At 40.7% G+C, this 16,065-nt stretch overlaps 1 protein-coding gene across 1 annotated transcript in view; it reads right to left on the reverse strand.

The window, feature by feature from the left end:
* The window catches only part of CBLN4 (cerebellin 4 precursor), a 29,021-nt gene extending 14,751 nt beyond the window's left edge, over nucleotides 1-14,270 (reverse strand). The window contains exons 1-2 of the mRNA XM_060772079.2: nucleotides 13,352-14,270; nucleotides 2,236-2,352 (exon numbers count right to left, since the gene is read on the reverse strand). Of these exons, the coding sequence (XP_060628062.1) occupies nucleotides 2,236-2,352; nucleotides 13,352-13,642 (408 nt within the window). The 5' untranslated portion in view covers nucleotides 13,643-14,270. The remainder of the gene's footprint in view (nucleotides 1-2,235; nucleotides 2,353-13,351) is intronic.
* Between the last annotated feature and the right edge of the window lie 1,795 nt (nucleotides 14,271-16,065).

Consider the following 16,065-nt stretch of genomic DNA (forward strand, 5'->3'; position numbering starts at 1 on the left):
CAATGTAAATCCCTAATTGATCTGATGTTTTCATGCCATGGTTTTAGAAGATGGCCATTGTGTTTGAGGTCACTATTGGATCAGGCCAAAGATCTAAGATCTAATCTAACATTCTGTGCCCACAGTGCGCATCCTCATTCCTTTTGGAAGTCTATATCCATAATAATAATAATAATAATAATAATAATAATAATAATAATAACAATAACAACAACAACAACAACAACAACAACAACAACAACAACTGATTCTCACAGCCCAGGAGCAAGCCATCAGAACCAATGCAATTAAGGCCAGGATCGAAAAATCAGCTGATGACCCAAAATGCAGACTGTGCAAGGAAGCTGATGAAACCATGGATCATATCCTCAGCTGGACTACAAATAAAAACAACTCTGTGGCCCAAATAATTCACTGGAAATTATGTCACAAGTACCACCTGCCAGCAGTAAAGAATTGGTGGGATCATCAACCCACAAAGGTTGTGGAAAATGAACACGCAAAAATACTGTGGGACTTTCACATCCAGACTGACAAAGTTTTGGAACACAATATACCAGACATCACAATTGTGGAAAAGAAGAAAAGTCTGGATTATTAAATTCACCATACCAGGTGATAGTCGCATTAAGGAAAAACAACAGGAAAAAACTCAGCCGCTATCAAGACCTCAAAATCAAACTGCAAAGGCTCTGGCATAAACCAGTACAGGTGGTCCCAGTGGTCATCAGCACACTGGGTGCCATGCCAGAAGATCTCAGCTGGCATTTGGAAACATTAAACATCGACAAAATCAGGATCTGTCAACTGCAAAAGTCCATCTTACTTGGATCTGCACCCAGCATTCGAAAATACATCACACAGTCCTAGACACATGGGAAGTGTTCGACTTGTGATTTTGTGATACGAAATCCAGCATATAGATCTTGTTTGCTGTGGCATATTGTGCTTTTGTGTCAATAATAATAATAATAATAATAATAATAATACACAATTGGCACTGACAAAATTACCATCTGTCAACTGTTAAAGCCCACCCTACTTGGAACATGCATCCATTATTAACTGATACATCACACAGTCCTAGACACTTGGGAAGTGTCCAACATGTAATACAATACAACTGCCAGCATTGTGATGATGATAAGCATATAGATCTCTTTTGCTGTGACATACTGTGTTTTTGTGTCAGAATAATAATAATAATAATAATAATAATAATAATAATGACAACTTTACAAGCAAGGCCTTGATAAAACCATAGATACACATACAATAACGAACCAGCCAAATCCCAAAATAAACCAACATCTAAGGCCAAATTATAACATACAACCTTGATTGACATTACCTGTCAATCAAATTATATCTAACAAAAACATTAACATCCATTTAAAAACCACCAAAGGTTTTTCTTTATTTTCATCAAAGCATGGGGTCAAAACTAGTACAAATAATATTAACAAGCTGGAACACATCTAGAGAAGGCTAACTAAGATAATGAAAAGATCTAGAAAACATGTCTTATGAGGAATGAATTGGAGGCACTAGATATGTTTGACTGGAAGACTGAGAGGTGTCATGATCTCCATTTTAATAGCTAAAGGCATGTCATGTAGAAAATAGAGCAAGCTGTTTTCTCCTTTTTTTCAGAGACTAGTGCAGTCAAAGTACAAGAAAATAGACTCTGCCTGAACATTAGGAAGAATATATTTACTATAAGAGCTGTTCAACAGTGCAATAGGCTACCTTAGAAGGTGGTGGTCTTGACTTCTTTGGAAGACTTCAAACACAGGATAGATCTACACTGCCATATAATACAGTTTCAGAGTACAGATTAACTGCATTGAACTGGATTATATGAGATTGTGCTCATAGATATAATCTCTGAGACAGATTAACAAAAAAATGCATAATGTAATCAGAAGGTATGAATTAATTGTTTATCATGAACATACCAGGCCATATTGACATATTGTATATAACACTGGTTTAAGAATCTCACTGAAATCCATCTGAATTTATTGCAATAAGTTTTAGTTACTTTTGCAGTTTCTTACTGTTATATTTTAATATGGTAATTTCAAGAAATGTGATATGTTTTTCAACTCAACATTGTTCCATGCAAACAATTTCTGTTTACCATACTTATTTTTTTAGTCACTAGCCATTTATCCAATGAAGGAGGGAAAGAAATACCAAAAAATATTCTCGTAGATTTTTGAATCAACGTACCTGGATTGTTTGGCTCTGATAGACTTTGATTACATGAAAATTAAAACTGTAAATTCCTTTTCTTGGTGCTACAAAGACAGACTCCAATGTAAAGAAATTTCCCACATTGACTAGGATCTACAAATTAAAGAGGAAAAAAGAGTTAGTGGAGACGTTTGGTATTCTGGAAAAGAAAAGTATGAATTTTCAATCAACACAAGATGTATTATCAGATTTGTTGAAATGGGTACTTAAAAAAAAACTTATCCACATTTGTTAGCATTAATATATGAAACACAAAGTAATTATTTCCTAAAGCACAACATGTTTTTAACAATATTATACTGGCCTTGAAATGTCTTTCTAAAGCTAAAGTTGTATGCATTCTTAATGCAGACAAAACCTCACTGTTAAAGATTACTTTTAGTATGTTTGCATGCATATTTTGGGTGGATTTTGTATTTGTGTTCTTCACTTTCTTCCCCCAAAGCTTTTACTGAGCGGAAGCACATGAGTCACCTTTTCACAGTGAGCAGAGTTGCCTATGTATTTCAAAATCCATTTGTCACACAATTCTCGAAGCACTCTGGTGACACAAGCCTCACCAAAGTAGCCACACAGCCTCAAAAATAATATGCTGAACACCACAGACTGCATCAGCAAATCTGTCAGCAACGCAAAGGTGTGATGTTACACCAGTACTGCAGTGAAGCAACGCAATGCCTCTGGCAATGCTGGGTCATATCTCAAAAAATGGTTCAAATATGCAGGCTGGGGTAAAGCACGCAACTGAAAAATCACAAACCACAGATCTTCATATGTGACACATTTACTAGATAGCAAAATGTATTGTCCATGAAGCACAGATCTAAATCAGATGGATCCCAAAGTAAACAAAAGCACTAGTCTTCTGTCTGCACATTCACCACTAAACATAAACACATACCATAATCACATATGTATCAGACCAATAAATGTGTATTGGTAGATCCCATAATGTTTACACAGCCGGTATGTGCACTTCAGCTCTGGTAGCCAAGTGAAATAAGGAACAGGGCCCTTGTAAAGTTGTGTAGCCTTACAGAATGGCAATGGCATACCATCTCTTAACAAATCTTGCCAAAAAAACATTATGTCATAACTCGCAGTCTGACTTGAAGGAACATGACAAGAAGAAAGGGGAAATTCAATGAGTGCAGCTTGTGTGACAAAGAAAACATGCTCATATTGCCTCTTTTACACAGTCATTAAAACTACAGGAGTCTTAATCCATATTTCACCTGCCAACCTTCATTTCTTTGCACTTATACATCTACAAGGAAACAGGAGTGCAGCCTCAGAGACATGATTCCAGTTGTATGTGCATTATTGTTGATGGAATTTGTTATATTTGTACCTTCCAAGGAGATGGTTTGTGGTCTTCTTGCATCCTCAAAACAACCCTGAGAAGTGGATCAGGCTGAGAGATAGTGGCTCATCCAAAGGAAGCTTCATGACCATGGGATAGATTGAACCTAGATCTCCCAAGTCCTTGTCCATCATTCTGACTACAATACCACACTAGCTGCATGGTCATTTCCCACTCTGTATATAGTGCTACATGTGCATCATGTGAGTATTTCTTTTACCACGAGTGCTCTAATCAAGTAGTTTCCTGCGAGTGTAATGAGAAATATATTTATTCTAAACCTCCAGTTAGAAGTGGTTTCTCATGAAGGGGATAGCTCTGCATTTATGAAAGGACCTGTCCTTTCTATCAAAATGGATGGGAAAACTGATTTGTACATTTTGTGACATCTCCATGAAACAAGCAAAGGAATCTTTTGAGTCGAAGTGAACCATTATCCTCTGGGGGGCGGGGCAATGTAAATTCTTCATTGTCTCTTTCAGACATGTATCCTGGCTTTCCTACAGCTTACTTTGGGAATCCCACATACTAGGCTGGTTTGTTGTTATAACAAATGGGTACAATACACAGAAGGTCAGGCTTGTTTAAGCACTATTGATTGAGATTGAATTTATTCCTCAGTCCTAAACACAGCCCTTAAAAATTAGCCTCATTGATTTCAAGTGGAAGTATACTTTGGAATAAATGACTTGTTTCTGCATTCTTTAACTGGACAATCAAGTCTATTGATTTCTATGGGTCTCAAGCATATCTACCCCATGTAGGGAATTGCTTTTGATTTTTAAATCCCTAATTGTTTGGGTTCTACTTAATGTAGGGAACATTATCTTCCTTCATTGCCTTCCTGTGCTGTTTTGTCCACAAATGAAAGTCTGTTTTTCTTATGATGTGGTGTATTTCCACACTGGAGAATTTTAGCAGCCATGACCTCCTTCTATGGAATCCTGGGATCTCCAGTTTTGTGAGGCAATTTGAATTCTCTGCTGTAGTCCCTTGAAATAGAAGCCTTAGTTTATGCTTGATGTAGAATCTATGAAGAATACAGACCTTTTGGGTTTTATACTCACCTCTCTAAAAGTGGCCTTCTAATTGATGCTAGAAGAGCCTTTCCCCTAGCTTGACATATAACTGTATGCAGTAGAGTAGTCAATTAAAGCTTATACTACCAATGGCATTATCTCAGTCTCTGAAATACTACTACAATTATTGTTGTTGTTCATTCGTTCAGTCGTCTCCGACTCTTCGTGACCTCATGGACCAGCCTATGCCAGAGCTCCCTGTCGGCCGTTACCACCCCCAACTCCTTCAAGGTCAGTCCAGTCACTTCAAGGATGCCATCCATCCATCTGACTACAATTGTAGGCCCATAAAATCACAGAGTTGGAAGAGACCACATGAACCATCTAGTCCAAGCTCTCCTCTGGACACCTTCCAGCTTGTCAATGTCACCCTTAAATTGTGGTGCCCAGAATTAGACACAGTATTCCAGGTGAGATGTTCATGTCCAACTTGTTGTCCATGAAGACACCAAGATCCTTTTCACATGGACTGTTGCTGAGCCAGGCGTCACCCATCCTAAATCTTTGCATTTAATTTTTTTTATGCCTAAGTGTAGCATTTTAAATTTGTCCTTGTTAAAATTCATTTTGTTGGTTTTGGCCCAGCTCTGTAATTTGCTAAGGTCATTTTGAATTTGGATCCTGTCTTCTGGAGTATGAGCTATCCACCCTAATATGGTGTCATCTGCAAACTTGATAAGCATGCTCTTTAAACCTTCATCCAAGTCATTAATAAAGATGTTGAACAGAACTGGGCCCAGGACCGAAACCTGTGGCACTCCACTAGTCACTTCTTTCCAGGATGAAGATGAACCATTGGTGAACACCCTTTGGGTTCAGTCGCTTAATCAATTACAGATCCACCTAACAGTAGTATTTATCTAGCCCACATTTGACTAATTTGCTTGAAATAAGATCATGGGGAACCTTGTCAAAGGCCTTACCGAAATCAAGTATCCACAGGCTTACCTATTTTGGTTTGCATTTCCCCTATTACCTCATCCACTCTGTATTACTCAGGTTGAACACCAATCTCCTAGAGTGTATCTGACACAGCATCTCTCTACCACAGAGAGAATGAAAAATGGCTCCCACAATTGACTATAGCTTTTTTTCTGACTTGTGTTTCCATATCCCCTGATCAATGCATCCTTCTTAGTCAAGTTACTTTACTGACTCATGGTTGAATGTGTCCAATATGTTTAGGGAAATAGAATTAAAAATGCATTAACCCCTGAGTAGCTTGGGATCTTTAATGTTGTTTCAATAAGATGATTTGGGACTCAGCCTAAGAATAAAAAAAAGGAGAACCCCTTAATGAAAAGTAGCGGCCCTTACTGGGCCTTTAATGAAAAGTAGGGAGAAGCAGAAACGATTCCCCTCTGTTCTTTGGAATTCTTATGTTGCAAAATACAAATTGACCTGTCCTTTTTTGGTTAGAACAAAATTATCCTAAAATAAGGCCCTGTTTTCAGATTCATTTAAAGGATTCAATTCACCCCATCAGCATTTGGAATCTGGCATCTTATATGGCCTTACTATAAAGACATCTAGCAAAAAGCCACCTTCTTTAGTCCCATTGATACAAATCTTAAAATTTTAATTCCTAACTGAAGATGTACCTAAGTGAAAATGTAAATTCATGCCCTATTGCTAGAGCTTTTTTGACGAAAACTTCCAGAATCCCTCACCCAGCAGAGATAGTGGTCATCTATCCCTCTTTTTCTGCCCCAATTTCAGAACCTTAGAATCTAGTCTCCTTTCTGTTTTTTATATTTTTGATAACCATCTTTGTTTAAAATCTTTGCACAACTAACAGCCTTTCTTTAAAAAGTCAGACAAATAAAGCTAAGTCATTAATTGTATGTACACTGACATATCTTCTTTTGTGAGAGAACCTTTCTTCACATTTTGTTAATGGTTTCTTTTAATTCAAAGCAAAAGGAGTGATAAAAATTCCCCCTAATTAATATTCTGCTAAATTCTTTAGGTGATATACAAGCTAGCAGGTTTACTTTGCTTTGATTTTGGGACATTTAATTTTCTATAATCAATCATAGATTATTATTTCTTTTTTTAATGAAGAAATATGTGAATTATGGTAAATTTTCATCAGGCTGAACAAAATTCTCCCCAAACTACACTGGCCAAACTCAATAGGGTCATTTTTTTTCCACTATGAAGAGAGTTATGAGGTTACCTGCCTGTCAAGTAGATGTTCAAGATGAAAAGCTGTCAGGTAATAAGACACAGCAATCTTAATTCAGTACCAGAAATGTGGCTTAATGTATGCATGAATTCTAACTGGAACAAATCTCCGAATGACGTTTTCCTCCACATTGGACTTTTCTTTAAAACATCTAAAATTCTTTATAATGATTTTATGGCAAAAGCTTTTAAAAAATGGACAGTTCTTGCCAAAACATGGGCTAAACAATATTCTTACCTGTTTTCAGCTGAATTTTGTTCTACACAGTGATCAAAGGGAAACATGGTCCTTATCGCACTTAGCTACCACTTGCCAACCTGCAGACTTTGATCTCTTCATTCTTTAATATGGTTATTCTGACAGTCTATATGTCTAGTATTGCCATCACCCATCCTAGACAGATGATCTGTGTGGGTGGGTGGATGGTTTGTAAGTTTTGGAAAGGTCTTCCATAAATGAACCAAATAAAAGTATCATAATGATTGAAATCTTTTTCTTGAATTCCTAAGTAATGTCACCTATATTCCTTTTTTCTTTTTCTTTTTAAATATTTTCCATGGTTCTTATGGCTTAACCACTTATCTGACAATGAATGCTGAAATTACAGCAGACTACATATATAGCTAGTTTTGCTCACATTTAGGACAGAAGAAGCAGGTAGTTCCATCATGCCCAAGCCAGAAAATGATGACAGTCCATGTTTCCATCACAACTGGATCTCCCGTGGCCTTGGAAGGTTAAGAAAAAGAAGTAGGAACAGCTTCATCATGCCTAGGCCTGGAAACAGTTGAAAGGTTCTTCATCCATCCCTGCTGTCATTTCCCTAGCCTCAGAGGGGGAGAAGAAGAGATAGGCATCTCTTCATCATTAACAAAGATGCAGGTGAAAAACCCTACATCCATTCCAGCTGGATCTTCTGTGGCCTTAGAGGCTGAGAAGAAGAGGTGGGGACATAGCTGCATTATACCTAGTTCCAGAAGTAGATGCAAGGCCTTATTTCCATCCAGACTGCCACTGCCCAGAACTTAGAGCAGTGGTTCTCAACCTGTGGATCCCCAGATGTTTTGGCCAACAACTCCCAGAAATCCCAGCCAGTTTACCAGCTTCTGGGAGTTGAAGGCCCGCAGGTTGAGAACCACTGCCTTAGAGGGAGAAAAGACCTGGGAGTATATGCTGGACTTAATCCCCTCAGCCAAGGCCATTCTCTTTTCTTGTGTGTACTTTTATTTAGATTGCAAGCCTGAGGACCTATCAAATTAACTATTTGTAATTCACTGTTGTAGTTGCTAATTGGAGTATTCTAAATGAACGCATACATGCATGAATGAGTTGATTTCTTCCTAATTCTGTCTCTTCCCTTCTTCTCATCTGCTTCTGTTGTTTCTTTGGTCAAAAATGCAATCCTATTTTCCACTAACCTGGAAGTAAATCCCCTTGAATGTAATGGGGTCTACTTCTAAGTGGACATGTATAGAATTATGTTGTAAATGTGAAATATCAGTATAATATTTCAGAACAGCAAGATATCTTTGTCCAGAAACAACTCGGAAGCCCATGCTTGGTTCTGATCTCACCTCTGCTGCAAGCCCACAAGATGAGGCCAGGCAAAATGGTCCTTCCTATCTGCAATACAGGGTGATAATGCTTGGATACAAAGTACTTGAATTTAGTGTAATCCTTTCCTTTTTATTGCGTTTTTGCATGACTTTACAATTGCATTCTATTTTTCTTTGATTGTATCTTATAATCAGTTTTAGAGTTTCATTCAGTGAATTGCCATGTCACGTTTTCACAAAAATCCACTAGGACATGGGAAAATGTTTAATTAAATAATTAATTAAAATAATATTTAATCTACAATACTATATTTTTTCTCCTGGCCAACCACAGAATACATTGATTCAATTATAATATTAATCAAGGTTTGTGCCTGGGTCTAAGGCCCAATCGATACAAGATCATATGTGGAAAATAGAAAGGTAACATGCCTTGAAAGCTGCTCTTATTCTCTAGAGAACATGCCATGCTGGAAGGTCCATTGATATGACCCAGTCCAAGGAAGTTTCATCAGATTTTGTAATCTGGAGAAGTCCAGAGGGAATACTTGCAGGAGTCCTAGCTTGATCATTCTTGGGAGGCAGCTCATATTTCATTTACGCTGCACTGTTGTCACCATACAATGTAAATCCTAATCTCAATTGCATGTTTTCACCGGCAAGCTGTTTTAGACAACAGTCCTATATAAACTCACTTAATCAGAGAGTCTGAGTAGCTCTTACTTCTGAGTAGGCATGCATAGGGGTACACTATAAGGCACAGTTATTAATGCAAGCTAACTGAGAAATTCAATAGGATTTCAATCCAAAGATCTGTTCATGTGGAGACTGGCCTCCGTTTTTATGTCAGTGGCAGAAAGCAATATCTTTTACCTGAAGGAAGTAGTGTGTGCTGGCAAGCCTTTTTCAGAATGGAATGAGTGTGAAGACAAGATATATGAATGCAGATGAGTGGGTAGTCTCTCACAGCAACAAAGGACATTAAGGAAGTAGTAGGAAGAGAAGCAATTAGTTATGTGTCATTTTGGGGGATGCACAGCTGGTGGGAGAAAACACGCATTTTTTAATATTAAGGACTTGTAATCTGTGCTTGAAGGGGGGGCTTGTATTATGTCTTGCACTCTTTCCTCAGCTGTCTGACGTTTCAACCATGTCCAAGTCTCTTACACATCCACCTGTCTCCTGCCTTCTTGAAAAGGTTAATGATAGTGTGGCTGAGTGAGCTACAAGATTCCCAGAAGTCTTTGTAGTCACAAAGGATATGTTGAAGATCTATCATCCTTCCCAAAAATATGCTTTCAAAGACTAAATAGTAACTTCTAGAGTTTAATTAAACCAACGGGATAATATTTGCAAAAGCAGGCTCTTCTACCTGCTGTTATGTGTAATAAGGAGGAGTGATGAGAGAAAATAGCTGATGGCAGAGTAATACACAATTCCCAAGTAGATACATCTATTGCAAACTGGAGCTGACACAAGACAATTGCAGCACCTCTCTCTTTCCACTTTCACCACTTACCCCATGCTGCTACATATGGATCCAATCCAGCCAAATATATACCTTCAGAGATTCCCTACATTTCAGTGAGAAAGGCTTGCATGCACACCTTAAATTCCCATTGAAGTATATTGCATTTTTCTAAAGTTACAGGCTTGCACACTAGATGGAGTGTATTTTATGTCTCCTACTGTAAAAGAAATCACTCATATTTACCAAAGATTTATTTTAAATGACAGCAAACTGTCTTATTTTAGTGAGAAAATAAATCATATCTTTTTTATCCATAGATTTATCATAGGTTTGGATAAAATTAAATATTTCACAGGGATGTGAGAAATCTTTCCCATACAGAAAAATTCTGCAGTGATGTTACTCAGGTGTGATTTATCTTTCACACGAAACTCCCTTTTGAGTTAGTATTAACCTGGCTTTCTTTGCTAATTATATCCACACTATACTCACATCTTATTTTTGCCATTATGACAGCACTAGAATAAGTAGATCGTGAACGTTGAGATGCTCCTAATCCCATTTATGAATATGAACATCTTATAGAATGACAAAAAATAACTGAAGACTAAAGGGAAATAAATGCAAACTAAATGGAAATCTTCGAGGGAGTTTGGAATTATCAGCACACATTATGCCCTGATCTCCAACACAGGTTGAAACATTAAACTATTTCCCTACAGAAATGAGAAATCATCTCTGAAGGACGCAATCCTTTACACACCCATTTAATAAGTAACACTCACTTGAACTCAAGGGATTAATGTCTGGGTGGGTAAATATTCTCAAGTGCAGGCTAAAAGGGCAAAGAAACAATGTAACTTCTATGTTCTTCTGCTGCCACAGATTCCAATTATGTTCAAATGAGCTGCATCATCCTTCATTAGCCTCAGACAGCATGAAATTGATTAAAAATCATTAGAACGTGGACTAATTGCGGGAGCCATTTGTAAAAATCTAACTGTTGAAACTTACATTACATACAGTGAGTCGGAGGGACCTTCCAGACAGCCATATAATAGAATACCAAGGCAGAAAACCCCACAGTATCTGCTTTGAACTGGGCTATCTGAGTCCACACTGCCATCTATCCCAGTTCAAAGCAGATAATGTGAGTTTTTATACAACTGTGTGGAAGGAGCTTTTAATACAGGGTGGAAGAGTAGGGATCAAAATCAATACATTATAAGAACAACAAGTTTGGATATACTGTCAAAGGCTTTCATGGCTGGGTTGTTATGAGTTTTCTGGGCTGCATGGCCACATTCCAGAAGCATTCTTTCCTGATGTTTCACCAACATCTATGGCAAGCATCCTGAGAAATTGTGATGTCTGTTGGAAACTGGGAAAATGGGGATTATTTATCTGTGGAATGTCCAGGGTGGGAGAGAAAACTCTTATCTGTTTGAGGTAGGTGTGAATGTTGCAACTGACTACCTTGATTAGCATTTAATGGCCTAGCAGTTTCAAGGTCTGGCTTCTTAATGTCTGGAGGAATTCTTTGTTGGGGGGCTGATTAGTTGTCCCTGATTGTTTCTTGCCTGGAAATCCCCTGTTTTTGAGTGTTGTACTTTATTTACTGCTATGATTTTAGAGTTTTTAAATACTGATAGCCTAATTTTTGGAAGTCTGGAATTTTTGAACAAAGCCGTCATCCACTGGCTTCTGGTTACACTTACAAGCTTATGATTAATTCTGCCCCAGGACTTTCCATGTCTGTGAAATGAAGTAAAGTCAGGTGGATCTTAAACTTCTCAAAAAAGACAAAAGAAAGCTGGGCTTTTTACAAATGAGTCCATCAAGCAAGACTTTCTCTAGCAGACAAGAGTTCTTTCTCCCACCCTGGACATTCCACAGATACATAAACCTGACTTACTTAGTTTCCAATAGACCCCCTCAACCTCTGAGGACACCTGCCATAGATGTGGGTGAAATGTCAGGAGAGAATGCTTCTGGAACATGGCCATACAGCCTGGAAATCTCACAGCAAAACACAACCTGCCTTCTTTATCCCTGTTCCTCTTGGCTGGTCATCCAGGGAGGAGACGCAATTTGATCTCAAAATCGACAAATTATGATTGCATCTCTCATGTCAGGAGAGAATGCTTCTGAGACATCCCAAACCATACAGCCCAGAAAACTCAAAGCAACCCACTTTCTACCACTGCTTTGTAAGTTTCACCCTTTTGCTTTCTTTCACAGCAGCAGGAAGGAGTTCACAGATCAGCTCCCACTTGTTGATCCATGCCTATTTCCCTGATTTCTCCACCACCATCCTCCCTACAGTGTCACTCTAGGGAATCTAAAATGATGATAATAAGAACAATGATATCTATCCATCACCATCATCATCATCAAACGGATGCCCCCGGTGGTGCAATGGGTTAAACCCTTGTGCTGGCAGGACTGAAGATTGACAGATCATATGTTTGAATCTGTGGATGAGCTCCCTCTGTCAGCTCCAACTCCCCATGTGGGGACATGAGAGAAGCCTCCCATAAGGATGGTACAAAAATCAAAACATGCAGGTGTCCCCTGAGCAACGTCCTTGCAGATGGCCAATTCTCTCACACTAGAAGCAACTTGCTGTTTTTCAAGTCACTCCTGACATGAAAAAAAAATCTAGGCTGCATCAATATGAATATAGTGTGTGGATCAGGGAAGATAATAGTACTATTCTAGTCTGTGTTGGAACTGTTTGAGAGTGGAATATGTTGCCTTGGAGTGTGACACACACACACATACACACACAAAATCATCCTCAAAGTTCCCTTTTCACCAAGTATGTATTTATCTAGGCTCCATCAATATGAATATAGTGTGTAGATCAGGGAAGATAATAGTACTATTCTAGTCTGTGTTGGAGCTGCTTGAGAGTGGAATATGTTGCCTTGGAGTGTGACACACACACACACACACAAATCATCCTCAAAGTTTCCTTTTGACCGAGTATGCATTTATCTAGGCTGCATCAATATGAATATAGTGTGTAGATCAGAGGAAATAATAGTACCATTCTAGTCAGTGTTGGAGCTGTTTGAGAGTTGAATATGTTGCCTTGGAGTGTGACACACACACACACACACACACACATCATCCCCAAAGTTCCCTTTTGACCAAGTATGTATTTATCTAGGCTGCATCAATATGAATATAGTGTGTAGATCAGAGGAAATAATAGTACCATTCTAGTCTGTGTTCGAGCTGTTTGAGAGTGGAATATGTTGCCTTGGAGTGTGACACACACAAAATCATCTTCAAAGTTCCCTTTTGACTAAGTATGCACTTAAACATTAAAGTCAAAACATGGACAAAAAAGGAAGTTAGCCTCTAGAACATGGCCATATAGCCCGAAAAAACCTACAACAACCCAGAAGTTATCCTTCCTTTGTTTACCTGATCGAAGTAGATGATCCTGGTTTTGTTACTCATCTCCGACGGTTCGTGGTTGGTACTCCTGACGGCGGAGAAGGCCACCTTGGAATTGGCCGCCCGCACGGAGATCCCCAGGGGCGAGGAGGACGATCCCTTGGCATCGCTGGTGGGGTTGGAGTCGCAAACCACCAGGCATTTCCCTTCCAGGACGATGGGCTCGGTGTCGTTCTGCGCCCAGGCGGGGAAGGCGGGCAGCGTCAAGGCTAAGAGGACGGTGGGCACCATGGACAGCGCCCTGCTGGGGAGGCCCATGGTTCAGCACCAAGGACAGCGGGCGGGAGGGCGAGCTGGACCGGCAGCGCCCCGACGACGCGCGCTCGCTCTCCCCGCCTCCTTCGCCTTCCCCGACGCTGCCCAGCCAGCCAACACGAGGGGGCCCAACTCTCTCCCTCGCCCCCCGCACTCCGAGACCTTCCTTTCTACCGGCAGGAGCCGCTTCTTCCCAGGCTCCTTCCCAGCATCTCCAGGAGTCGCAAAGTCCGTCCTTGTGTTGCAAGAAAGCTCTTGGAAAGATCCTCCCCGCGCCTTGCTCTTCTCCCTCCGAGCTCCGCGCTCCACATCCAAAAAAGACCAGAATGGGGGTGAATTATTGATGAAAGGGAGACACTGAGAGAGGGAAGGGAAGAGCAGCGGACTCAGTGGACGCCGCTGCCACTCGCTCCATCGCCCGAGCCCGGCTGGTGTTATCTAGTCCCGCAAAAAACAGAGAGGAGGGCTTCCAGTGGTCTTCTTCTCGGCACCGGCTCGCCTTCCCGACTGGCCACGCGTGGGCTTCCTTGGCCAGGAGGCTTCCTCGCAAAAGAGGCGGAGGAGAAGGAGGAAGAAGAGGAGGAGGAGTGCCCTCGCGCTTCGCCACGGTCCCACCGCCCAGCGTCATGGCACACGGGAGCCCGCCCAGCCCATCTCTCCCTCTCCCCCCCCCCCCACCCGCGCCCCCCAACTTGGCACAGCCTCCTCTCTTTGCCTTCAGAAACCCGCCTGGGATGAGCAACTCCTCGCAAGCCTCCCGAAGCAGAACTTTTTTTTCCCTCCAAGACTCGGAAAGAGGAAGCTTTTGCCTCCAGGAAGCCTTTCTCGGTCTGTTTTGGTTGCCTGCGCCTGAGTCTCAGGAGGTTTAGGTCCTAAATCCTAACCCAATAGGTCCATGAGATTGCGATGAAAACACAACAGCCAGCCCTATTAACCTTTTCAGAGTAGGGGAATAATGGAAACTGCGAAAGAAGAACTGTTTCGAAGTAGCATGGAAACCCTGAGTTGGAAGCCACCCCAAGGGCCACCCACTTCTTGCCCTGAAAAAAGACATCATTAAAGCACTCCCGACAGATCATAGAATCATAGAATCAAAGACTTGGAAGAGACCTCATGGGCCATCCAGTCCAACCCCCTGCCAAGAAGCAGGAATGTTGCATTCAAATCACCCCTGACAGATGGCCATCCAGCCTCTGTTTAAAAGCTTCCAAAGAAGGAGCCTCCACCACACTCCGGGGCAGAGAGTTCCACTGCTGAACGGTTCTCACAGTCAGGAAGCTCTTCCTCATGTTCAGATGGAATCTCCTCTTTTGTAGTTTGAAGCCATTGTTCCGCGTCCTAGTCTCCAGGGAAGCAGAAAACAAGCTTGCTCCCTCCTCCCTGTGGCTTCCTCTCACATATTTATACATGGCTATCATATCTCCTCTCAGCCTTCTCTTCTTCAGGCTAAACATGCCCAGCTCCTTAAGCCGCTCCTCATAGGGCTTGTTCTCCAGACCCTTTATCATTTTAGTCGCTCTCCTCTGGACACATTCCAGCTTGTCAATATATCTCTTGAATTGTGGTGCCCAGAATTGGACACAATATTCCAGGTGTGGTCTAACCAAAGCAGAATAGAGGGGTAGCATGACTTCCCTGGACCTAGACACTATGCTCCTATTGATGCAGGCCAAAATCCCATTGGCTTTTTTTGCCGCCACATCACATTGTTGGCTCATGTTTAACTTGTTGTCCACGAGGACTCCAAGATCTTTTTCATCCAGCCTAGTACATAGAGGCAACCCTTCCCTTCACCCCACTCTCTGTCCATTGTTTCCATGAAGCAACACAGAGCTCTTCAGATATCATCACACTAGAGCAGCGTTTCTCAATCTTCCTAATGCCATGACCCATTAATACAGTTCCTTGTGTTGTGGTGACCCTCAACCATAATATTAATTTTTTGCTACTTAATAACTGTAATTTTGCTACTGTTGTGCATCATAATGTAAATATCTGATATGCATGATGCATTTTCATTCACTGGACCAAATTTGGCACAAATACCCAATACGCCCAAATTTGGCACAAATACCCAATACGCCCAAATTTGGCACAAATACCCAATACGCCCAAATTTGAATACGGGTGGGGTTGGGGTGGGGATTGATTTTGTCATTTGGGAGTTGTAGTTGCTGGGATTTATAGTTCACCTACAATCAAAGAGCATTCTGGACTCCACCAACGATGGAACTGAACCAAATTTGGCTCACAGAACACACATGACCAACAGAAAATACTGGAAGGGTTTGGTGGGCATTGAGTTCTAGGAGTTGTAGTTCACCTACACCCAGAGAGCACTGTGGACTCAAACAATGATAGATCTGGACCAAACTTGGCACAGATACTCAATATGCCCAAATGTGAACACTGGTGGAGTTTGGGAG

Source organism: Anolis sagrei, chromosome 4, assembly GCF_037176765.1.
Source record: "Anolis sagrei isolate rAnoSag1 chromosome 4, rAnoSag1.mat, whole genome shotgun sequence".
In the NCBI taxonomy this organism is placed as follows: domain Eukaryota; kingdom Metazoa; phylum Chordata; class Lepidosauria; order Squamata; family Dactyloidae; genus Anolis; species Anolis sagrei.